The sequence below is a fragment of the Battus philenor genome, unplaced genomic scaffold (genome assembly GCF_028537555.1).
Source record: "Battus philenor isolate CCGP_79_NKW_IND1 unplaced genomic scaffold, ilBatPhil1.0.hap1 SCAF_18, whole genome shotgun sequence".
Classification (NCBI taxonomy): domain Eukaryota; kingdom Metazoa; phylum Arthropoda; class Insecta; order Lepidoptera; family Papilionidae; genus Battus; species Battus philenor.
Genome location: NW_027181680.1, coordinates 3,054,526 through 3,080,939, shown reverse-complemented (window position 1 = coordinate 3,080,939; position 26,414 = coordinate 3,054,526). Strand labels below are relative to the sequence as shown.

Sequence of the window (26,414 nt, the reverse complement as noted above, 5' to 3'; positions counted from 1 at the left end):
ATCGCAGGCAGTTGCTGAATATCGTGTAGATCTTTGGAGGCCTATGATGATTAAGGCTATGAACATAAAAAACGGAGCCACAAAAACTAATTATAAAATTATAATAAGCTATATTCAACCTTAACACAAGACAATACGTCACACTTTTGAATGTATAAATTGAACATCTCAGATAAGCTAATTCGACTAGCCCGGTCCGTCTCCGACCACATTATTCATCTAATTATATATGTCACAGTGTAATGCAAAGACAAACATCAATTTTAATTAAATAACAAAAAATATGAATTTGTAAGAAAGAAAATGTTATAAAAAATATATTAGTTAAAATATTTTTTTTTTCTTAAATTTACAGAAAAAAATATCATTTGTATGAATATTCAATAATTGTTGAAAATTAAACAATATTCATCTAGCGTCAATAGAATATAATTAATTCAAAGATCAAGGCAAGTTCAGACTAGATCAGTGATATCTCTGGCATCGCATCACACTGTGAAACATATCCGTTACAATCTATAGAATAATTTGATAATGTGCTAATCTACTCGATACATACATACATACAGTTGTTTACAATATATATCTCAGCCTCCATTGAGGGGTGCAGCCGTTGCTTTTCGCCTGAAATTAGAAAAACACTATTAAGTTTTAAATTACATTAAATTTGAAGCTGTAGTGGGCTGAATATATATCGCGATGGACAGCCTGTATGATATGTTCCAGAAATTAACCACGTGACTTAGGGCTAGAAATTTGGTACGAAATATTTGTTTTTTAAGAACATTGGATTTTAAGAAATTCCATAAGTAGGTTTGAAGAGTTCATTACAAATAATGCACATTTTCAAACCAATAAAACTAAAGATTTGATTTTAACTATTTTGTGAATACCTGAAATATACTAAATGTTATTATATCGGTTTGTTTATAAGTTTTAATAATAAAGTATTTATATAACTTGCAATATGAGATGCCCATCTCCTACCAGTGGGTAAAGATGCGTTCACCACCAGGAGAAGAACGGCGACTTATGCTGGAATCGCTGCTGGAACGAGTCGAAGAATCGCGACGACGTCGTCCCACTTTTAGACCTGGCAAAATAAATATTTTTTTTTAATTTATTTGTCTATTTATCATGCTCTGTATATATACATATATATATATATATATAGTAACGGATATAAGTCAGTTTGTATCCATCCTTATTGAATTATTGCACTACCTGTTCATTCATCATGTATTAAAGATATCTTTATAACAGTGCAAGCAACACTATGTCGACCAAAAAGGCTCTGACTCAGCATATGCTGCCTAGTCTTCAAAATATACTGCGACAGTACTGCCCTTCAGTTTTGCGGACCCATTGCTGTACATTGAATTTGAAATACCACAATGTTGCCTTATTTGTGTAATGCACGTAATATAAAATATATAACTTGCTGCATATATAGCGATATCTCTATTTTTATATCTATATAGCTATCTCTTTCATATTCTCAAATAGTTCAATAGGTGTGTGTCTTTTTCAGTTTTTAAAACCTATGCTTTCGGTGATGAATATTAGCAGTGAATACTGGCTTTGATGGTGAAAATGGACTTGGTGAACACTGGCGGTGGTACCTCTCTACGATGACGGCGGGCATCTGCACAAGTTGCACAGGACTCTTGTTGTCCTTGAGCGCCTGCGTCAGGTTGAGAACCTGGCCACGCATCACCGACATCTGCCGCTCGAACAGGCCCTTGTCAAAACCCTTGTCTTGCTGCAACACGTACAACATAATTATTTTATTAATACCTCATAAATTGTTCTTTACGCAAACGAGCAAGAGTGGGTGGAAGATGCTGGATGCAAGCCTTTAACTGGTTTGATCATTCTAAGCTTTTGTCAGAAATATTAACGTAATTATTATTTACCTTAAACAGTACATGAAGTTCATCGCAGAGCTCTTGTACAAAATTCATGTCGGACAGAAGAGGCAGTACCAAGTCTCTGCAAAAACGAACAATTACATAAAAAACATGATATATACACATACACATTTTCGACCGGCAATTTTAGTGAAAATTAATTTCGTGTCACCGGCAGAGTACAGTTTTTGCATAAATTTTACGTAACTATTCCATTTAATAATGTTACAAATTGGTCTGCGTTACGACTAATTCAAAAATACTACCATCAAAAAATAAAGCCGTTACTCTACTGATAGTTGGAGCGTTGCCAACTTCAATAGTTGCACTAGGAATATTAAGCTCTCTCTCTCCTCTCTTCTTTCAAATCGTCGTTACAATCTGATTTTTTGGTGGCCAAATATTAGAGCTACTCTATTCAGATACAATATAATTTTTACAGTTAACACAATTTGATATATAATCTCTCGGACAAACAGAAAAAACATCTGCATTGAAAAATTCTCAATTACATTCCATAATTGTTTAATATTTTTTGATTATTAAATATTTTTACAACAAAAGATTTGACGGCTCTTATAAGCGAAAGAAACAGCTTGTATTATATTGACCAACAATTGTACTGTTTGGTCGCCAAAAGAGATAACAAGAGTGATGTAAAAAACACGCATCACGAGTTTACTCGTTGCCGGTCAGCAAAGATATGTCATGACAAATTAAATAGTATAAAAAATGTAATGAAAAATGAATTAAAAATTAACTGCTATACCGCGCCTTAGGTATGCATGGCGTGGTGGGGAGAAGGGGGGACGAGAGTATCGGCAGCTCAATTCTGACTGTCCTTCGTCAACGCTTCCGGTGGCTTCTCTAATGCTTCATTTTCCACGGTCTCCACCTCGCATTGAATCGTTAATGCGTCGTTGATGACGTACGGAAAGAGAGTGAGTACAACTACATCACCTGCTTGGAGAATCAGGTAGCGCGGTAGCGCACAGTGCAGAGTGTAGTGTTCCCAACGGTATAACCCAAAAGTTGTGAACTATGAGGAGGATATAATCTAGCAATTTAGTAACAGGTAAAAAAGGGATTCCTAATCTCCACCACGCAACGCTTTCCTAAGGCGCCGTACAGCGGTTACGGTAGCACTACGTAGATTTTTTTTATTGTCAACTGACTTGGTCTCTTGGCTGAAGGGGCGCTTGGCCTGCGGCAGCCACGCCCAGTGGTAGGGGTAGGCACGCCACGAGTCAGGGTGCTTGAACGGGAACGCCAGCCCGTTGTCTATGGCGGCGATACGCACTTCCACGCCGCCTGACCACTCCTGAAAGACCAGAAGAAACGACGGTCACATTATTAGCTGTTAGATCAGAGTTCCCCAAACTTTTTTGTGTCGTAGACCCCTTGCCATGTTTTTCCTAGTTGTTGACAAACCTGATATTAATTTTCTGTAGATTTCTAACTGTAGTGAAGTTTAGTGTTAAAAACTTAAAGTAAAAACACATGTTAATTTATACATTTATTAATTGAATTTAAATTATAACTGCTCAAAATAAAATTTTGTATCTGTTATGTAAAATATACGTTTTGATAAGATAGTATGATGTAAGTAAATAGGTACTATCAGTATATGTGTTGGGATCCACTATTGTGGACCCCGATTTTCATTTCATGGACCCCCAAATTGTTTTTTCGCTGACGTAGACCCCTTGCAGGTTGTCATAGACCCCCAGGGGTCAATAGACCACTTTGGGAATCACTGTGTTAGATGAACAAAAATGTTTCATGTTTAAATGCCTTATTCAATATATAAATCAAGTCTCTTGGACCATATGTCATTCATGTAATCAAGATCTAGTTTACGTTTCACAATATGCAACAACTGTTAGACGTTGTAATCAATATTTTTCTAGAAAATGATAATACATGGTGATATGGCACGTCTATAATAGAATGTCGGTACACAAGTATCACAAGTATCTGTTCTTACTTGTGGGGAGGACCCCCCCCCCCCCCGGTTGCTTCTAAATGACCGCAAGGGTGGCATGATGAAGACTTGTGATGATGAGCCTGTTAAAAGTGTAATTGAGAGGAACGTGCGAAAAAGTGCGTGGATAATGGTCCTCGTAATCAGGACTTGTGGTGGACATCCTGTAGATTTGTTATTGCAAAAAACTTTGAGGGTCGTGTTCACAATGTGATTTAGAGATATGTGCGTTGGGTGATCTGCGCATAGTGTGATTGCAAGGTTTGTGAATATGTGACTATGATGGACGTGTAGCGGGGGACTGTGAACATTGTGTCAGCGAGTGTCATATGGTGGGGGCCTGTAGGTAATGTGATTGTGAGGGACAAGTTATGAAGGGGTCTGTAGATGATTTGACTACAAGAGACATATGATGGGGTTTTGTGGTTAATATCATTGCGTGATAACTAAGGAGCACCCTGTGAATAATGTAGTTGCAAGATACGTGTGGTGGGGGGGCGGGGCTGTATATAACTGCTCACCGTGGGCTCGGTCATGCGCAGCGCGTCCCCGGGCGCGTCGTACTTAATGAGCCAGTTGTCGTTGCCGCGGTCCGTGTTGCGGATTATGTAGTCCAGCACCACCAGCCGCTCAAACTGCAGTTGGAACCTGCCACCAAGAAATATACATGAATGTAGTTTTTATGCTATAACTTTGCGAAGAACGTGTCTATTCTAAAGGTGCCCACGCAGAGGGCCTAATATAGTTAAGGTCGCGGGGAGTTGCTGTATGAAGACAGTGCAAGACTGGTCATTGTATCGACCTTTAGGAGAGGCCTATGCCTTGCAGGTGGTGTCAATCTGCTGCAAAGAAGAAAAGGAAGACTTAACATTTACACTATATAATTAAATTCTCAAAAGAAATCACTATTCCTTAAATCAGTGCAACCATTAAAAATTACTGAATATACATGGGGGTGAAATGGATAAGTATTGAGGGCCTCCACCTCTTGGGCCATGTTTGATCCACTAATATTACATCCTATATATGATATTATAATACTGACTTGTCAGATTGAGTAAAGCTTTATACATTGGTAGGTATGTAGTACAATCAAATGTCTTTCTCATATAATGTACTTTGCGAAGAGTATAGTAGCAGAACAGTTTCCCTTTATTGAAATTACAGCCGAAAGCCAAAACACGAGATGTCTATATATCACTTGATTTGTTATTGGTTAAAGTGAGGTAACTAACTTCCTCATGACGTGAGGGGGCGGTGGTTCCTGTTCGAACCTCCGCAACCAATAGTCCGCGTCTTTATAACCCTCCACGAAGAGTTGGAACGACCCCATCTGGAAATGCACAAGAAAACATTGTAACTTACATAATATAGTTTGTATTTAGTGGCTTTGATAAAATTAAAACATAATGGAACATTATTTAAAAAAAATGGTGAACATAATTTTTATGTTAAATAGCTTGGGAAACCATGCCTACTGTGCCTATTGGAATTATGCAGTAGGCTTATGTCAAGCAGTGAATGTATACTATGCCTTAACGATAGATTGCTTGAACTACAATTTTGAAGAAGATTGTAAAACTGTTTGCTATGACCTCTTCTCAGAGCAGGTTGTGGTTCTCTGTTCTTCTAATCTTAATGTATTTATTTTTATGAATGCACTTGCATAACGTGACTTCGTACAAATGATTAATGTTCAATTTTTCTCTTTAAACTGAAGACCACAATTGGTGCAATGTGCAGTGAGGAAACACTACTGCATGAAGTTATAATACTTTTCTTGCGCTAATAGTATGATAAGAGATTTGAAAAAACATAAAACTAGAAAACCGTTAGAAGATGTAAAGAATATATGTATATATGTATGAAAATAGTGTTATTAAGATACTGTGATTATTACTGTAATTTTATTATTATAGGTTAGTATACCTTCGGCGGCAGACCCATCCTGTTGAAGCGAAGATTGGGAAACTGTTCGGTGATGGCCCGCTTGAGCCGCGACCGCTCGCGGTCTATCCGCAGGTAGTTGAACGTCTCCGAAACCAGCTTCACCACCTGTCAACCACCCAAAACATTAATATCCAACTACAGATTTCATCACCTTCATATCATCCACTGCACACTGCCACACGGCCACTGCAATACATAGGTAGCCCCCAAAGATTTATATCAGGTCTTGCGCAGCTCGCATCCAGACTTCCCGCGACCATAATTATTTCGTCGGTCCAACAAGCTGGTACTACTCATGTCGTATATACTAGACATGTATAAAAACAAACATTGAAAATTTACATTAGGTTTTTAAATAAAAAAAAGTTTGACACCTGTCAAAACATATATAAAAGCTGCCCCATTTCACTCATAGAATAGAAAATTTATCAAAATTAACATTTCGTTTAGTGCATCTATTAAAATAAAATGGGTCGGGCCGGAGAATACAAAATTAATTTGTAAAATGAATATATTTTATTTATTCTTTAATTGAGTTATAATGTGATGAAAATATGTAAGTATTTATTTATAGAATAGGCAGACTAGGAATAGGCAGGTAGGATAGGCTGACTTGCAGCTGTGGTTTTTGAACGGTTACTTCAGTGTTCTCCATCCTTATTTCACAACCTGCCATAGTTTTATCAGCAGTGGCTGGTGTAGTGTCTTAATGGCTTAGTATATAATAGTAGAGCAAGAGCTTCACACTCATTATCATAAAGGCCCTTGTTTTGAGGGCCATAAGGGAGTTTGACAATCTCCAGCAACAGATGTTGAACTCCGATGAGTTTGAGAAGCACTGTTCAAGTAATATTGCAACTCTTGACACGACCAAAATATATACTTAGTTCTTTACTTATAAAATGTATGACTTCCTTTAGAACGTGCGCTCAGCCCTTATTTCTGGTGAAATTTCGTACAATTGGCGAAAGTAATATTTCAAGCAAATTGCGAATATCTGACTAAATCTCATGGTCATGTCATTTCAGAGATAGAGATAAGGAAGTCCAGGATATCCTACAGCTGAAATGTTGATATATATGTAATTTTATGAAGTATGTATTCTGAAGTACCCTCGTTTTAGGCACCACTTTCAGACCGATCTTGGAGTCGACGAGGCTGGCGCCGGCCTCGGATAGGTAGCCCTGGTTAGGAATGAGACACGAGCGACCGAAGCAGCAGGGACAGCATAACTTGTGCATCCATTTCGTCCACTTCGGGTTCAGTCTACCATACGGTTCCTCATCTTTCGGCTTGAATACGCCAATTATTTTCTGAAATTAAAAACATATTACATTGAACACATATGACTCTGTGTTTGGCACTAATCGGTGTAACATAACTCCTGAAGATGACCCGTGGAGGGGTGAAACACGTGTTGAGTAATTTGACGGTGGCGGTTGTGTAATTCGCATTGTTTGCCGCATACGCATTTATCAGCGGGCTGGCGGGCGGTGCATTTCATTGCACGACTACCACTGCATGTGCGGAAGTGGCTAAATATTGGTCCTTTTCTTACTTAGGATGGACTTCCGCGAGGTAACGCCTGATTCCATTAAACATATTACATTATTTATTTACTATCTTATTTTTTTCACCGATCACTTATAAAGTTTACTGGTATAGAATGCCTTTAAGCGTACATTGCATTTTGGAACGAGAAATATCGGCCTAATGACCCATATGGATAGTCAATTGACTTTCAGTGCCACTTAATAATTATTTGCAATGTGATATTTTTTTCCATTCACCTGTACAAAGTGCGATAGGCCAATAATTTCTGACAGTATAAAGTCTGCAGTTCCGGATAGTAAACACCAATTAATTTTTAATATGTAGTAGTTTTACTATGTATCGCCGCTCCGTCGAATAAAATTATATGTCCGAAAATGCAATTTTTCAGGAGAGACGAAAAACTAAATATTAGTTATATCTTAAAAATTCATACAGTTAAAATTATAATCTTTGTATAGTTTGATAGCTAATTTAATCTGTTGTTAGCGTGCCGAACAGGAATATATATTTTTTTTATTATATCGTATAAATTATTTAGAGAAAAAAGAGTAACTTTGCCTATCTCCGCCATTTTTAGCCAGAAAATTATGAAACAAATCAACAAGGTATATTGGAACTCGTAAATTGCAAATATTTTAAATCCCGTTAGCCACAAAAGCCGTAACGGCTTTTGTGTTTTTATTATACGGGGCGGCGATGTTTATTACTTTATTTATTTCTGAAATGATAGATTTTTGGACAGATATATATATACATTTTTTAAAATTTTTACATCTTTAACAAAAAACCCTGCTTTTAGCTTTTATAAATAAAGTTTGCAAAGCCGGGTTGGACGTATAAAATTTGTCTCAATCACACCAAATAAGAGATCTAAACTGAAAGATCTCTTAACCCCGTGAAGGATTTCAATTTAGCTCCTTTCTAATCTAATGCACATGATGTATCATGTACATTAAAATGTACAAATGTTACGCGATTAATGTACAAATCAAAGGAGCATTTATTTTTTACATGTAATAACTTTTAGGTTTCAAAATCTTCGAGATTGGTTACCGTAAAGTGAAACGTATTTACTGTACTCCACTGATTTAATGATGTTAATGCTGTTAGCCCTAAGACTTTTACAGCTTCATCTGACTTGAGTTCACGGAGCGGAAGGGTCCGTGAGCTATACTAAAAACGAAAGCATTCGTGTTTCGGGGACACTCCGACGGTAGTGTTTTTTTTCTGTTTTTTTTATGGTCCCCGCTGTTGGGGACCTCTCGTTCCCCTATCTCGTGTTGGACTTTTTAATTCTAGAAATTTATTCATATTTTTTATTATTATCATTGTTCTCTTTCATGTATCATCTTATCTGTCGTACTGTTTCTTTCATTCTACAATTTTCCCAGTCTTTTTCTTTCATTCCATTACATCCGTCCTCAACCACTACATTCTAGGTTTCCTCCAACATTATTTATTGTTCAAATATTTAACACGTATTTTCTTTGTAATTATCATCTGGTATTATACTATTTATTGCACTATTTTTGATACTACTATTCTCCAACAGAGGTCACATGTAGGCCAGTGAAGTTGATGTTGGTGTAGTAAGTTAGTTCAACTTAAAACTACGAAGTTTCCAAACGCAGGTCTGAGCAGAACACACAACAATCTCAAACAGTATTTTTGAGGTCACTTTTACCACGTATATTGTTGAACGTCTAAATGAGAGGCTAAGTCAACAAATATATAATTTAATCGAGAGTGAGAAGGAAATAAAGCCTTCTGAGACACTTCTCGCAGTCTTTGGTGCAATGCTGGCAAGTGGTACACAGAGCCGTAAAGCTCAAAGATTGTACTGGGCGTGCGTGGTGCGGAGAGGCGAAGTACGCCCTCGAACCCGCACTTTAGACCTCAATGGAGTTGTATCGTTGTCATTAAAAATGTTAATCACAGCAAAACTTAATTAAGATTAATCGAGAATGAAAAAAGCAAGTTTAAGTTATATGAACATGGCGATTCAGCACAAAGCAGCGGCAAGGCTGTGTCGCGGAAAGATTCTGCCCAAAATGTCCGATGGCCGCGCATGCGCAAGCAAAATGTTTGCGGGTACCTCAGCAATTTTAAACAATCGGACGAGTTGAGTGTAGACCATTGATTTTAAATTCTTTCTAAAACTCATAAGTCCCCCTATGTAAAATACATAATTTTTTTATTAAAACAAAAGGGTTTCGTTTTGATATAAAACTCGTGTCGAATCCACTTTCGAATTGCGTTGGCGTTGGCGTGGGCTCCACGTTTGGTAACACTCTACCCTAGTGTCGCAATTATACTATACAACGTATATTATACGTTACAATATTTATATAAAATTGACGATACTTTCATCCAATAGAAACTCTACCTCTCATAAACATTGCACGAACACCTCTCTTTTGTAACTAATACTAAAACTAAACCCACCTAGTAACCTACTTTAAGAGTCCATAACATTAAATAAATGAAGACATGAATTAAACAAAATTATAAATTGCTTTTAATAAAACGCTTTTTATACAACCAGTTTTTTGGTATTTCAAGTTCCACGATCGTTATGCAATAATTAACATAGTTTAGTGAAGCAATATTATCGGACATCTGTTGACGAACGAAAATAATCGACGTGGTAAGGCACAGTGGGGAAGATTATAAAACGCGTAGAACAGATTGCCACTTGGGTCTAAGGCTTTAGATTGAAGAACGCAGACAGGAAAGCGCAGTGTAATATGTCTACTCAACTCACATCTACCTAAATCCCGCTCCAAACCGGTCCTGTTGAAAATCTACTCTAGTCTAATGGAATGTGTATATTCACTCTTTTTAATTGCTTGCATGTGTACAATTTTTAGTGTTACACAACTTATAAACATTAGATTCTAATAATCTCCATGTTGTGTAACTTATAAATAAGTAGCAACACAGATATCAAGGTTACCAATGTTGATAGAAGGTTTGTTTGGTAGACCGCGGCCCGCCGGTCAAATACTGGTGGCCCGCCGACAGCAAAAATAATACTCTCGTACATTCGAAAAATATTGAATTCTAATTATTATCAATTCTTTATTGTCTTTCATAACTGTACTTCTGGCGGCCGGTCCGCCATCAGTTCATGATTTGCCCGAGTGGCCCCTAGTCTTAATAAGTCTGTGCAACCATGCACTAGAGGGACAAGGTCGCGAGAAATCGCTGGATGGTTTGTTTAGTGCAGGAACGTTACAATTCGGAGACCACAACACCCGATTTTAGGCGACCGCCCGCTCCCTAACCGAACTGAAATTGAATCCGGATCCGTCCTTGGCTCGCCTGTGGTCCACGCTACCTTCCCAAGCCGCACATTCACAATACTACACACCTCTACTCGAGTAGAGAGGGCTACGTGTGGCTTCGTACAACTGGAACGCGTCCAATTATATATGATAGCTTTTGTTTTGTTTTTAAGTTCACGGACCCATCCGCACCCTGAACTCAAGTTCTGATGAAGCTATACAAGCCCCTGGGCTAGCAGCATCGACATTTTACCTCAACAGCATATATTTTTTTAATTCTGTTGCTCTTTCTCCTTTTTTCCCTCACAAATTCTTTCTCTCTTTTCCTTGCATCATTCACAAAATCTTTTATTCTTTACGCTCCGATCTTCTTTCACATCGCCTTTCTTTTCATGTCTACATTCTTAATTACATTCGTTCTTATTTCACAGAGTATATTTGTTTTCTTTATTTACAATTCTTGCTTGTTCTTTTTACTAATTCTTACTAATTTTTATTACCTAATAAGTTTCGTTTTGTGGTGATATTTAGAGAATGCCTTGTGGTGTATATTATCCATAAAATCTCGATTTGTTGGAATTGAATACGGATCGCTTTCGTTTTCAATAGGGTGGCCATATTGTCGACTGCGTAGAAACGAGACGCGGGCTGTGTCAAGGTCGCGACGCTGCATAAATTTGTGGTGAAATCTTTCGTGACGTCAAGGCGCTCGTTCAATCAAGACGCAAATAATTGAAATGCATTGTTTTTGATCACCTTGCTATACCATGTTGCAGATTAAATTTATATAGTACTACTAGCTGATCCCGCAAACGTTGTTTTGCAAAAAAAAATTGATATATTAATTTACAAATGAAAAATAAGGGTTGATCGTAGAGGGGTGAAAATTTATGGTTGTATGTATTCTTGTATGCTGTATCATAAAAAAATAAAAACAAAAAATTTCGTTAAAAAAATAAAAAAAAAATTTAAGTGTGAACAACCTTTATCACTTAGGGGTATAGAAAATAGATAGTAGCCGATTCTCAGACCTACTGAATACGCATATTAAATTTGGTAAAAACCAGTCAAGCCGTTTCAGAGGAGTTCAAGTTCGAACACCGTGACACGAGAATTATATATATTAGACTATACGGTGTCAATGTTAGCAAATGAGATTTACATTCACCCCTTATATATATGTATTATTTTTATTTTATTACATTTACTTTTATATACCTTTTTATTGATTACTTCACCATTAATTCAGTACTTTTCTTGTTTCTTTATTTTCTCTTAAATAAGCGCGATTCGAGTTAAAATTATGTTTTTATTTAATATATATCAGGGATGGCCAAACTACGGCTCGCGTGCCAATTTACATCGATCATAATTAACTAACCAGCATCTTAAGTATTATTAGGAGTGCTGTCATATACGTGTGCCATTGTATCTAACTTCAATACACATATATTGTACTTTGGTCAATAATTAAAATTTTTGTAAAAAAAAAATTCGTTCGCGTGTTTTAAATGCGTTTTAAATTGCGACTCAGAAAATATTTTAAATTTCGAACTGCGGCTCTAACTATCAAGGAGCTTGGCCACCCCTGTTAATATGTATGCAGTGTAAATATATATTAAATGTTTATTGTTTGTTATGGAGTGTGCGCACGTGTGGATATGTGCGCTATAGTTTCAATTATAATGATGTATTATAATGTATTTATTATAAGTATATATGAATAAATATATGTATAAACAACTACTCGCTACATAACTTACACCTCTTCTGTTATCATGCTATGGTTGTCTGGAAAACATTGCTAGGTTCGATAAGACCGCCCATTGTACTTTTTCTTTACTATTATCAAACTTTGTATATATTTTCTAGTGTGTACAATAAAGAGTATTAAATTAAATTTATAGCATTCTCTTAATTATCTTGAAGTAGTTTATTAAACAAAAACTTGTTAAAAAAATTCTAATACATATCATGATTTTTGACTGACAATAAAGCTTTGAAATTAATTACTATATTTACTGTATTAAGGTGATAACGAGAGATTTAATCTATTGTGTTAAGTATTCACTAAACCAGTATTTTAAAGCTATTTTGTACTGTCCCTTAGCCTTTCTAAAATCCTTACACCCGTATGTAACATATATGTATATAAGTATGTTTGTATATATGTTCACGTGTATATATGTGTATGTATATGTATAAGTGTACTATAGTCCGAAATGTGTAGTATATTCAATTTTTTTATTATGTACACCGTCAACCACGCTCTCCTTCATGTCTCTCATTTCCACCGAAAGGTCGTCTGGTAGAGATCGCCTCGAGCGATAAGACCGCCTCTTGTAATTGTATATAAATTGTTTAAATTTGTTTTTAATATCTATTTTATTTGTTATATCCTTTTTGTTGCTTTAAAGACAGTTTTGGTGTACAATAAAGTTTAAATAAATATTTAAATATACTTTCGAATTGCCCACCAGTGGGGCGTGGACCACACGTTGGGAAACACTGCGCTAAACGGTGACATATTAACCATAAACTTAAAACTATAGTAAAGTACGTAGTCTTAACAAACTACAGTGTTAGTACAGAGATCGCACTCTACAAACTAAATACACTGCTATTCCAACATAATAACACTAGCACTGAACGCCTCGAAACACTTGCTTAACTGTCTCCTCGATACTGACGCCCGCCTTTTTAACCCTTAATAACCTAGAGTTTCAATTTTGATACCAATCTTTTAGACCGAATGTTCACATTACTATTAGTTTTTTTATAGGTTGGCTGTACGTATTTTACTGTTGTATAATATTCTTTCCAACGAAATTAAAAAAAAATCTATTTTTCCCTTCATCTAGACCCTCAAGCAAACAAAGTAATATTAAAAAAAAATCACTTTCGTAAATCAGGCTACTAAGGGTTAAGACTACCCTCATTTAATAATCAATTGTAAAAGTACCCTCACATTATTTTAATACGAATAAATAAATATGTTTTCTGTACGCGATTATAAATACAAAAATATACGAGCAAAATTTTAGTTTCTGTGGGAAAATAAAAACTTACACCGCCGGGGTTTTTGACGAAGTAAGAACCGCTCGAGCCCTGGTATATCCTCTCGGGGAATATGCCGTTGTCGATGGCCACCTCCGCCTGCCATACCAGCTCGCTGAACTGTGGGTCATCTGGAAAAACGTTTAATATTTATTTCACAGGTGTATTGATAAAAAATGTTGCTTCAGTTCCTCCGTACACACGCATCGTATATTCTCGTACAACACGCTTATTTGATTCCGTATAACGCTTTATTGTGGTCGTATCAATGCATCAACGCCCACTGCAAGGTATAGGCCTCCCCCAATCAAATCTATGGGGGGATATGCCGTAATCTCCACGCTTGGAAGGCATGTTGCTGCCCATCCTCTGGAAACTTGTTTGTGAGCAGTGGCAAATCTATATAGCTGTATACAAAGTGTGAATTATATAAGAATGTCGCCCAGTAATCGAATCCGACACCTATTATCGCAAGTTTTAGTCCTCTACCCCTAGGCTACCATGCCTTGCATTTGATGTGATTAACATTATGCTGCTAGCCGATTTAGATTTTGTGCAACCTTATCAAAATTGAGCTCGCGAAAACAGAAGGTCCGCGATCTAAAAATTATACGATGGCAGATCGTATTCCAGTTAAAACGAAGACGTTTGCACGAAGTACTATACCCGTAGTCAATAGTCTATAGTCTCGTGTGAAGTTTGTGCTGTTAGCCTTGCGGCTTTTACAGCTTCATCAGTAATGAGTTCACGGAACGGAGGGGTCCGTGAACTATATAAAATTTACAAGATTCGAGTTTCCGAACCCGTATCAGTACTCGGCGGGGAGACGAGGAAGTCACAAAGGTAGTGGCCGCGAGATAGAGGCAGCGGGGCCAACCCAGCCAGCCATCGAGGACACAAACTCAGCGCGACCCAGCTGGCCGGCAGAACTTACGACTAGCGCGCATGTCTGGTCAGTGTTGACGGCAGCGTGGACCACGGTATACCCGTAGTGTTGTGACTGTAGTGTAGTGTAAGTGTTGCGAATCGGACTACTAGGCGATCGGGACACGGGCCCCTCCTTACCGTCCTATCTTGAACGCGAACGCAGGGTTTATGTTAATATTTGTTATCAACTACTTAGTTTCAGGTTATCTCTACATATTATGTCTACTACGTAATTATATTTAATTAGTTGTATTGTCACCAAGTGGACAGATTACTTCATTAAGGTCGGCAGAAGACGCTAGATGCAGGCTGTTTCCTTCCACTCGGTCCTACAGAAAATGAAGGGGGAGGGGGGATATGTCTAGCAGTATACGTCCTAAGATGATGATTATTGCTCCGTTTAGCGTCAGATCCCATGCTATATGTTAACTCCATTATTAACTCTTTCCTTACCGCAGTCCGTTCCACTGAAGTAACGCTACTGAACCAATCATATACGCCGCTAAGTGTGTACATTGCATGGCGGTAAGCTGATGTTCGAAATTTCTAACTTGTATTACATATTTAAAGACTTTACTGTAAAGAGTTAGTGTCATATTAAAAGACGTTTGTAACACTTTATCAATTTATTTAACACACGAACAAATTTTTATTAGCGCTTGAGTGCGAGCAAAAAGGACGTGCATTCGTCGTAGGACTCTGGGGCGCAATGTGCTCTGCGACCGAGTGAAAGCGGGCAATAGAACAAAGGCGCAAAAGAAATAAAAGAAACAAAAGTAACAAAAGTAACAAAAGGTCTGCGCCCGCGTCACCGGTGCGTGCATGTGCTCGCTGCACTAATTCGGCACACTAAGTTCGCCCGTCGGCTACGCTCGCCCACAAAATCTTACACCTATTATTCATTCAGACATCACATCAGTATATATACGACTCCCACAACTGGTATATTAATTACAAATAGAAGTTAGAATAATTCTTAGTGATTTATTTGCCTGTGATAAATCTTAAAACAGGGATCTACATATAAGCACACATTAAAAAGTGGTTGCCGGCTAACTCCGGCACAGGTAACGAAAGTGTTGAGCTGATTTAAAATAATATTCAAGGTTCTTAATAATTGTTCTTACAAAAAAAACTAAATTGAACTGGCCAGTAATATGAAGAGTTCTCATATGATTGCTACATCATTATCATTTCAACTACAGGATGTTCACAGCTGGACATAGAACCCTGCCGTTTATATTACCAAAAGTAGACTGACGACGGCTTCCTCTGTCAATTAATATATGACACACTATATCATTATATCAATAATTTCTGAGAGATTAAAAAAAATATTGACTCATTTACATGATTAATAATTAATATATTACGTATTTCGCATATATGTCACGGCAATTTTTGAATATTTTCCATTCAGGCCGCTTGGTTCGTATATACGACACACATTTTAAAAATTAAAAAAGTCGTTTAAGACGTACGCTTTATACTTTTTCAATACTGCAAAGATGTAATTAACAAGGTAAAGATATAAATTTTAATATGCATTACGTATGCGCATATGTGATGTGAAGTTATCTATATACGAGCCTACAATTCATTTGTTTAAGAATTATTTGTTTTTCAATAAGAACTGCAAATGGCCTGAACGGAAAGTGCAGCAGGGGTCGTATAGGCCACACATGGAATGGAATGTATTATTCATATTCGAACTTTTAACAGAACTATTATTGATCATCAACATATTATTTCATTTTTATTGATACATATGAAAAAAGGAATTGTTAAATTTCATTTAAAAAAGCAAATATCTAGTTTCTGGTCGGCACTTTATCAGCATTCTAAGGCGGTGGTAGCTTACTACTTAAAATTTTAAAATAATCAGCGATTCAAAAGCGCATTTAATGCCTACTTGAATAAAGTTATTTTGAATTTATTAAAAACCACGTTTAAGAAAAAAAAATACAAACTATTACAATGATTTATTCTAAGGTTAATTTCGGATACTACTATTTGTAATTGCATTTAAAATTACCTTTACGTTTCCGCGAGTCATAACAAAAAACATTGCATATATATTTAAAACAAATCTTGGATTGTATTAGTATACGAGGACAAAGCAATTTACTTTTTGTTTATGTTCCTCAGACGGGCTGCACGCAAGCGCTTGCGAACCCGTATCGGAAATATGACTCAATAACTTCAGATACGCTTCTAATGTAACAAAATTATAGAACCCAAGTAAAAGTACATAAGCATAGGCGTCATCATTTCATTCCTGAGAAGTCCACTGCTGAACATATGCCTTCCAACAGGACCGCTCGAAAGCGGCATCAAGCGTCTTCCGACGACCTGTTGATACATGTTCTCTACACCAGAATCTTAAGAAACCAGCGGCCATCCGTTCTATGCAGTACGTAACATGTTCTATCCACAGTCCTACACCGGCTGTGCTATATTTAGTGCGAATAAAAGCTGAATACCGATATCGGTTAACAGAGAGAATAGAGAACATCACCTCACTGGTGGGTGAAGAGGAGTGTCGCTAGACCTTTTTGGGTTTCTGCAAAAAGGTGATAGGAGAGACAATAAAAGGCAATATTAAAAGTGCGGTATAAATAGCAATGAAATAAGAATTAATAATAAATAAATTGTTAAAAGTTACATTTTAAAAATAATTAACGTGAATTGTAGCACTCTGGAAGGTAAGCGTAGAAAGTGAGGCGATGTATAGAAGATTGTGGAATGAGATATTATGAAGAAAAATAGAGGAAAGATTGAAAGACATTGAGAAGGACGGAAAACGAGAATGGAAATCAATTAAAATTATGTGAAACATTACAATGTAAATAAAGATCCTGTCGACCCATGATAGGGGTTGAACTGAAAAGAAAGAGAGAAAAAGAATGAAAATCCGCCGTGCTGTATTACTTCTACGGATCTCCCCGTTTCTGATTCGATCTGATAGTGAAATCCCACAAGCTGGGCGCAAGTGACCAAGTTACGGTCATCGTAAGACTTTGGATTCATATCGCTTTCCACTAGTTTTATTGGAAAACGACGGTGATATACATTGAATTAAAAATAATTTTTGACATAATTGCAAAGTTTCTAGTGTCATACGTAACAATGTGATCCACATAGAAGTGAATAATTTTTTTTAGTAAAGGTACCTGTTGTATATATATATATATATATATATATATATATATATATATATATATATATATATATATATATATATATAACATGCCGGTGGTAATACAATAGTATATATACTTAGCTTAGATGTGAAAGCTTTAAAAGTGTAAATGTATAGCTCTATCACCAAAAGCTTTAAAGCAACCAATCATCCTGTATATCCTTAATAAGTCGAAGAAGAAAAAACATTATTTTAGCAAATAATTTAGTTAATAAATGTATTTTTAAAATTGCAGTGTAAAACCTCTTTCGTGCACTCAAAAACAAAAAAAAAGTTACACGATTATTAGATAAAAACTTCTGTTAGATCAATTAACGTTACATCATAAAAACGTGTATACCTATAGATAATAAATTACCCGATAAGGGGGCACGTGACTTATTAAAGATGAACACTTTGCATTTTATCGTTTATATACTTTACATACATTTACGTGACGCGACGCTATGACTGAATCTGGTGATGAGTTTCAACGTTTCGTCTACTATGGTTAATATAGGGTGTTTGGTTATAGATAAACTTTAAAGGTGTTGATGTATAGCTTATTTGTCAGCAAAATTTTCCAAGCTAAGGATACATTTCATTGCACATTTTCATTTTCACCCCCACTCTCTCTATCTTCACGATTTCTCACTTTCTTCTTACACCATTCACATTTTCTATCCTTCTCATAGCATTCATTTACACTCCATTCACGCATAATCTCCCAACCTTGACCACATATCTTGATATTTCAATTATTTACATTTCCAATTGACTATTTTTATTTAGCGTTATTTTATGCAATACTATTATAATTTTTTTCCTAAGCATACTCATTTATTACTTAAAACATAGTTAGAAAGCGATTTTACTAAAAAATTATTATTTCATAATTAGAAGTGGAAGTAAAACAATAAATATAAACTTTATTTATCATTCAACTTTTTATATTTCTTTTTGTATTCTGTATGATACGCAGTATAACAATCACATACATACCTAACAGCTTTTACGAATATATCTATTTTAGGTTTGTTTTCACTTTAAAGAACGTATTCTACGCACTCTAGTCGGACCTGCTTTTCTAATGACTATTTTTTCTAAGACGTGGTCTCTTACTTGGTGTAATATCATCTTCGCTCCACTCTTCTTTCAAATCATCGTTACTATCTGTTTCTATTTTATTTCTTTTTTGATATTTTGGTGGCCTAATATCAGAGTGACTCTCTACAATTTGATTTATAATCACTCGGACAGTCAGGTAAAACATCCGCGTATTATTCATTGAAAGGTTCTTAATTACGTTCCATCGTTTTTTATTTATTGAACATTTTCACAGAAAAAGATTTCACGTGTGTTATAAGCGAGAGAAATAGCTTGTGTTATACGGAACAACAATAGCACTGAAGTCGCTAATAGAGCAAACAACAGCGATGTGAAAAAATAGCATGACGAGTTTACTCGTGGCCGGACAGCAACCTTCGGTCTCAAAAACACGAGACCGAAGTAGGAAAAGGAGCAATATTTAGTCACTCTCTCTCTCTCTAGACTCTGTGTTTGGCACTAGCCGGTGTAACATATCTCCTGAGGATGCCCCGTGGAGGGGTGAAGCACATGTTGAGTAATTTGGCGGTGGCGGTTGTGTGATTCGCATTGTTTGCCGCATACGCATTATCAGCGGGCTGGCGGGCAGTGCACTTTGTTGCACGACTACCACTGCATGTGCGGAAGTAGCTAAATATTGGTCCTTTTTTTACTTAGGATGGACTTCCGCAAGGTAACGCCTGATTCCATTAAATATTTAACTCGTGACCGGTCAAAAATGTGTTAATTTAATTCATCGAAATATTTTGAAATCTAGAACATAGTAGTATGGATAGTACAAACTCATTATTTCAAAATAAGACCGTAGACAGGTCAGACAGTTCTCGGCTGTCGACCTTTCGTACCGAAAACAAACATTGTTTTAACTAATCAATACTTCTACAGATAACAGTATATTAATACAATGATAAGAACCTATTGAGCCGAGTTGTCCTCTCTATCATTCTCAAAAGTTGAACGCTTCTTGTGTAGCTGTCTAAACCAGTGTTTCCTTACATGTGGCCCACGCCCAACAGCGGACAATTTGATCGTTAAGGGGAGAAAATTTTAGTTTTAATTTAACCATTTTGCTTTTTTAAAGAATTGTAGGATTAATGAAAATAAAGTAATGGAGTATCATAGCAGGAACGATAGAAGAGCGCGAAAATAAAAAAATTACATGAACCACAAAATTATTAAATAAAAACAATGTCCCAGTCCTACAATAGATAAGGATACGAGGGGTCCCCATAGCGGCGACCATTGAAAAAAAAAACATTTTGATTTAACCACTTCGGTATGAGCGTCGAGTATAGTCGACAAGCACAAGTAAATGCGCACAGCCATTACAATATAACCTACCTACCTACCATCAACCTGTACATTACAATATAATAACTAAGAATAATTTGCAAAACTAAATCACAAACATAAAAATTACAGTATTAACCTGGAAACCTAAATACATGTAAACACAACAAAGCATTATCACATCTACCTGGTAAGCAATAAATGATTGATTTGCATGTGTGCTTGCTTCGCTTTATCAATGTCTGATTCATAAAATTTGCATTTAACTGCGTGTACAACTGCTTACTTGTTTGAAATCTTGTTATAATTATATATTATAGATATGCTTGTGCAAAAAGTAGTAACTATGGCGTTTTTGGTCCCCATATGAACAAAGGTATCGAAAAATTGGAAAAAGAACTGAAAAAATTATCAATTCCAAAAATTATTATTCTGCTATGGATCAAAACAGTTAAGTTTGCAAGCAAAATCAAATTTATGATAAAAATTTGATTATCACGGTCCATTGTATGGTGACATGCCCAAGGAAATATTTAAAATAGTCTTTGCACTACATTCCTGACATTTTCCATCAGCGAAGCTTGCACATCTCATGAGAAAAGCAGTCTTCTAATTATGAAATTTGTGGAGTAATTGAAGACGTGCAATATAAGCTAGCAGTGTGTGCCCGGGATCATATCCAAAGAGATTGTTCAAAGACCTTGGGTTGCCTGCATTCAATGACGGTAAACTTAGACCAACCCACTTGTCTTTGAAATTGTCATGGTCTCCCTCCAGCAGTGTATCTTGTAATTTCTGAGATGGGAAGTTCACATTTTTATTGGATTGGCATATCTTTTAAGAATAATTGTCAAACTTAAGATTAAAAAAACATCTTATTATTTTACTTACTTTAGTGTGACTAATGTTTGTTACTTAAACAATATAACATGCCACCACCCCTTCTTTAAGTTTCACCCTCACATTCTCCCATTTATACATACATAGTTCAGCCTCAAAGATCATATTCCCATACCATATGTATAAATGTGAATACTCAAAGCCATACCAAACCAATTAAATATGGTGCTATAATTATTACATGAGCTGTTTTTGTCTAGTGAAGCATAAGGCAAGTTGAACTTATAACATGTATTGTATAAAATGTAACTTAAGACAGTGACTCAAACCAACCACTGAGGGATTTGTGTGCTATGCAATATAATCTTGTTATGAGTAATATTATATGAACCATATCAACAATATGACTGTTTTCAATACATTTAGAAATATTTAAAACTTAGTTTTCAATACAGTTTCAATTTTTAATAATGAAAATTCAAAATTCAAAAATATAACATCTTTATTCAACAAGGCATTTAAGTGTGCTTTTGAATCATTGAATTATACATTATTCATATTCAAAGTGGTAAGCTACCACTTTGAAGGCTGAGTTGCTCTTTGAAATGATATTTTACCTTTTTTTCTTACATTATAATAACAATTGTGTAAATCAGACGTGAAACCTTAAAGTTTCGGGCATATAAATTGACTAAAAGCTTTTGAATGCTATATTAATATTTATTTAATAACATATTAAGGGGACTGTAAAGTAATGTTGCTGTTTTAAGTTAAATTCACACTATATTTTAAGTTTTTATTGATAATCAATGCAATATTCACTTTTGTTATCAACAACCCTTTGCCATCTAGTATACAAATTTTTAATGCTGGAGCGGTAAAAATTAATCAGTTTTTTCTGTAAAATATGTTGACAGAAATGACATTATTTTTGGGTCCCCTTAATAATTTTAATTTTAGATTTAAAACTCAGAAAGAGTAAGTCTAAGACATGTTATGGAACTTTATTACATACACATACACCCTAACCCAAGAAGAATGAGTTCTTTTTTTTCTTTTATTTGTAAAGTGTCTCTCACTATTGTTCATGTAAGATTTCTAAAAAAGTAAATATAATAAAAATATACTCAGAATCATCATAAGGACAATAATATCGTTACAAAAATACATTCATTCCACTTAAATCGATCCTAATATACAATTACTTCCGGAAGTACACAGTCTGTAGGAACATCTGTTCCTGATCTATGAATTATTGTAGTATCTACCATACAATAATTCATTTTGATGTGTAGTAATCCAAATTTTAAATACCATATTACAAATCAAACACAATTTTTTTTATTCCCTCCAAAAATATCCTTTCTGTTATTTTATATAGAAGTATGAAAATATTTATACTAATGAAGTCATATCTACCTAGATTGTGTAAAGATTAAATATATATATATATGAAGCACCTCATTTTAAAAATAAAATTTCTATAATTTTATTTTAGCGAAAAAAAAAGTAGTAGGGATTTGTCCCTATAATTTATATTGCAACACTCCTCAGTAGATCTAGCACTTGCGACCAGACACAACAATGCATATTACTATACATGCTAATACACTAAACAGTATCACACATTTAAATGCATAATGGCTTCTTAATGTATGAATCAAACATTGTTACATTTCATTTAAAAAAAAAACATCTGTTAAGTTTCTAGCCCACTCCATACAGCAGATCTGCATTCCGAGTCTATGATAGCTTAGACTTTAATATATTATTATTATTATTTTCTAGTGTGTGAAGTAAAATACATTAAAGAAATAAAGAGATAAAGTGGTATAAACAGAGAATGTTGCCAACAGAAAAAAAAATTAAATATATTCAATAAAGTATGTAATACATGTGCATTACACACACTACACATTTACACACCTAGACCAGCCATGTTATGATTGGCTAAGAATATAAAGGTTCAATGAGTCACTTATCAATAAATGTACAAAGTTAACTATTGCCATAGTGTTTACTTTCTCACAAACAGAATTAGTTTATCTCATTCTCACAAGCAGGATTACTTTTAATTATCAGAAATATGAGTGCCATGTCTAATAAGCCAAAACTTATACCTGCACCAAATATCTCATTTCGCATAATAATCCATATTAAGAAATACTGGCTATAGAAATATTTTTGTTAAGGTATCTAAAAGGTTCTTGCAGAGGAAGAAAATTAAAAAATTGCAAGGAAACCAATAACACTCTTCTTTATACAAAGAAATTACAGAGAAAATTAAAACACCTGTACCTAGGTACTAAACCTTTCATGGCAAATGAAACCTAAAAAAGTTTTGTATTATTTAGCATTACCATAAAAATATTTTTTCATTATTATTATTATTATTGAGTCTTACAATATTAAAAAAACATATGTAGGCCATTCAGGATCATATGGCAGCACTTGTCGAAATTTATCAAGACATCTACTAATGTAAAGGGTTATTGGCAGTTTGGAGGGATAGTAGCAGTTCTTATTGCTCTTCTGGTAAGCTTCAGACAAATGATGTAAATGCAGTAATAATTTGTGAATGAATTATTATTAATTACATTGCAATAATTAATCAAAGTATAATAGTAACAGTAGGGAAAGATTTTCTTTGCTCATTAAACCCATGCATTATTTATGTGGACAGAGCTAAAAACAGTATATTGGTAGCAAAGGACATATTTTTGGAATTTTTTTGTTATGGGACTCTCACTGCTGTCTAAATCGCAAGTACCAAGACGCAGAGTATGCTAGCTTTAGACCTCTTTTAATTCGTTTAATATTTTACTGGATTGCGAGGCCACCAAACTCTTAGATTGCTTCGGTGAATGCTTCATAGAGTGACTCAGCTCAAGGGCCCCCACAAGGGGACTCCAGCTTGGTTTGTCACTCGCTTATACCTCAACTTAGCCAGTTGCTATTGCCTGGCTAATATCACTGCTATCGTTTAGGACAGAGAGAAGAAGTAGAGGAAGAAACTCCAGGAATGCTTCTATTTAGTATGAATGGGCAGTTTTGTAAGTAATTATTAAATTAAAATAATTAATATGAAGTATGATGTCCATCTACATGGTGGACATATGATCTTGTTAATAATGTCAGAAAATGGAATCTCAATGAAAACAGAGAAAAGCTATGATGAAAACCTATCTTTAGCAAATGTCATGGTGCTGAGTGAACAAATGAAAAAGTCCAATTCAGAAAAGAAATAATGGCTGACAAAAGGAGAAAATATCATTTCAAGTTTCAGAAATTACAAGAGAATCATGTAATGGATAGGAGTTAGTCTACACCCAAAAAGGGATATAGTTTATAGAAAAAAATTACTATCAATAATAAAAACTAACATTAAGATAAATATTGTTGTTTGTTCATTAACTCTGAGAGTCATCTAAACTATTCTACCTTTTTCTATTTAACTGTGACAATGCTACATCAACATTTAATAGTAGTCTGTTAAGACAGCTGGTTTTAACATAACATTAGTTTAAATTAAAAATCTTTTTTATTAAAAGTTAAATCTATCTATACTCAATAGGTTTTTAAACCTTTAAGCTGATAAGTGTAGTAATTAAAACAATATATATAAAATAAAAATTGCAAAAGTTGAATGTACAATTGTTAGCATATGGCAATTTTTTTATCAAATTGATTACAATTAAACACAACTTAATTACTAATTTAATGTAATGAATAGATAAAGCATAAAGAAGAAATGGTTTTTGAACACTTACTGCATCGAAAAGTAAAATCCATAGTTTTATATGCATAAAAAGTCTTACAATTTTACAGTAGTTATGCTTCACTGAAAATTGACGTTAAACATTGCCTCTTGTAACTAAATTCACATAGTTCATTAGACAGTTTCAGCAGTTTTGAAAAGAATTAATAACATGAAGTTTGAGCAAATCAATAACAAATGATATTGCGGTTTAAAATAGAAATAAATAAAACTAATGGCTGTCTAAATTATTTGGCCAATCCCAAGGTGAGTCCAACGTCGTACGTATATTTATGTGTGTCTACGTTATCTGTGTCGACTGAAGCCAAACAACTGCGTAAAAGTAGTTGAGTAAATGTACTTAAAATGGAAATTATTTAAAAAACTTTACAAATATAATTTACGCTAGCGATAGAGATATTATAAACCTAATATTTTTTACAGCTTTTTTAAACATTGTTAGTATCTTACCTGGAAAATGATTGAAGGAGACTTCGAAGTCGCCACGGCCGCTTAAGAGCGGCTGTGACTCCCGGTTTAGACCTGGAGAATCCACGTTGCCCTCAAACCCGACCTCTGGTACTAAACAAATGTCCTCGGCGCTACTAGATAGAGACACCACGCCGTCATCGGGAGGCGTAATATTGGAGTTCGGTTTGTCGAAATCGAGATTTAACAGAGTCTCTTCCGTACTCATGAGTAATGTTAACCAGTGGTCCCGCACCGAACCTCATCTATTTCGCGTTCGAAAATTCTTTGTTTCACAATCATTTACACAAACACCTCTCTTCATTCAATTGTGCTCATAAAGCATAGAACGCAATGATTGACAGTGAAGATGACAAGATGTAAAAACCATAGACGAAGTTCAATATTTTTATAATTGTAGCGTTGATGACAAAGTTTTTGGTTAAATCCAATTATTTCTGTATTATCAAGTACCGTAAATAATAATTTTCTTAAAACACTATGATACTATTACTGACATATGTTCTTACTTTGTTTTGCTCCATTTAAAACTCATTTAGTGCTTATATATATATTTAATACTTACGCTTAAAAATTGCAGTAGCCTTTGGTAAAAGTTCCATTACAAAGATATTAAATTGGTTTCTTAAGAATGTACCAATACAGATAGAAATTTGTCATAAACCATATTTGCTTCGATATAACTTGTGATGATACCATGATACCATCTGAAAATACAGTCTAAACATTTGGACCGAAAGGTTATTTCTTGGAAGATCCTGCATCTAGTCGCCATGGAAATGCTATTTAAGTGTGAAAGCGTTATTTTCCGGACCGAATAGTAACTCGCAAGCGTAATTACTATAAAGAGAAATAGTCTATGTGCCGTCAGTTATTTGCCACTTCCTACCCGATGAAGCTATACATCCAACCAGCAAACAATGTTTATTCGAAAAAACATTTTTTTTTACTTTAATTATATATTCTGCAAATATATTATTAAAGTTAATAAAACTAAAGTAAGTAATTGATTTCAAAACTGAAGAAAATAGTCTTTGTAAAATATTATTTAGAAGTGCAAAGCACCGCAATTGTTTTCGTG

At 35.0% G+C, this 26,414-nt stretch overlaps 1 protein-coding gene across 2 annotated transcripts; it reads right to left on the bottom strand.

Annotated features, from left to right (window-relative positions):
* Positions 1-454: 454 nt before the first annotated feature.
* Positions 455-25,675, bottom strand: Pi4KIIalpha (phosphatidylinositol 4-kinase II alpha). 2 transcript variants are annotated; one of them, XM_068763411.1, is made up of 11 exons: positions 25,316-25,675; positions 13,755-13,873; positions 6,957-7,157; positions 5,824-5,949; positions 5,130-5,227; positions 4,416-4,542; positions 3,086-3,231; positions 1,917-1,992; positions 1,623-1,762; positions 988-1,093; positions 455-624 (listed from the first exon to the last, which is right to left on the bottom strand). In XM_068763411.1, exons 1-10 carry the CDS (start codon positions 25,539-25,541, stop codon positions 1,006-1,008), a joined length of 1,347 nt encoding a protein of 448 aa, XP_068619512.1. In that variant the 5' UTR covers positions 25,542-25,675; the 3' UTR covers positions 455-624; positions 988-1,005. The 2 variants fall into 2 exon arrangements, with proteins under 2 accessions (XP_068619512.1, XP_068619513.1); XM_068763412.1 differs by lacking the exon at positions 25,316-25,675 and adding an exon at positions 24,858-24,923.
* Positions 25,676-26,414: the final 739 nt, after the last annotated feature.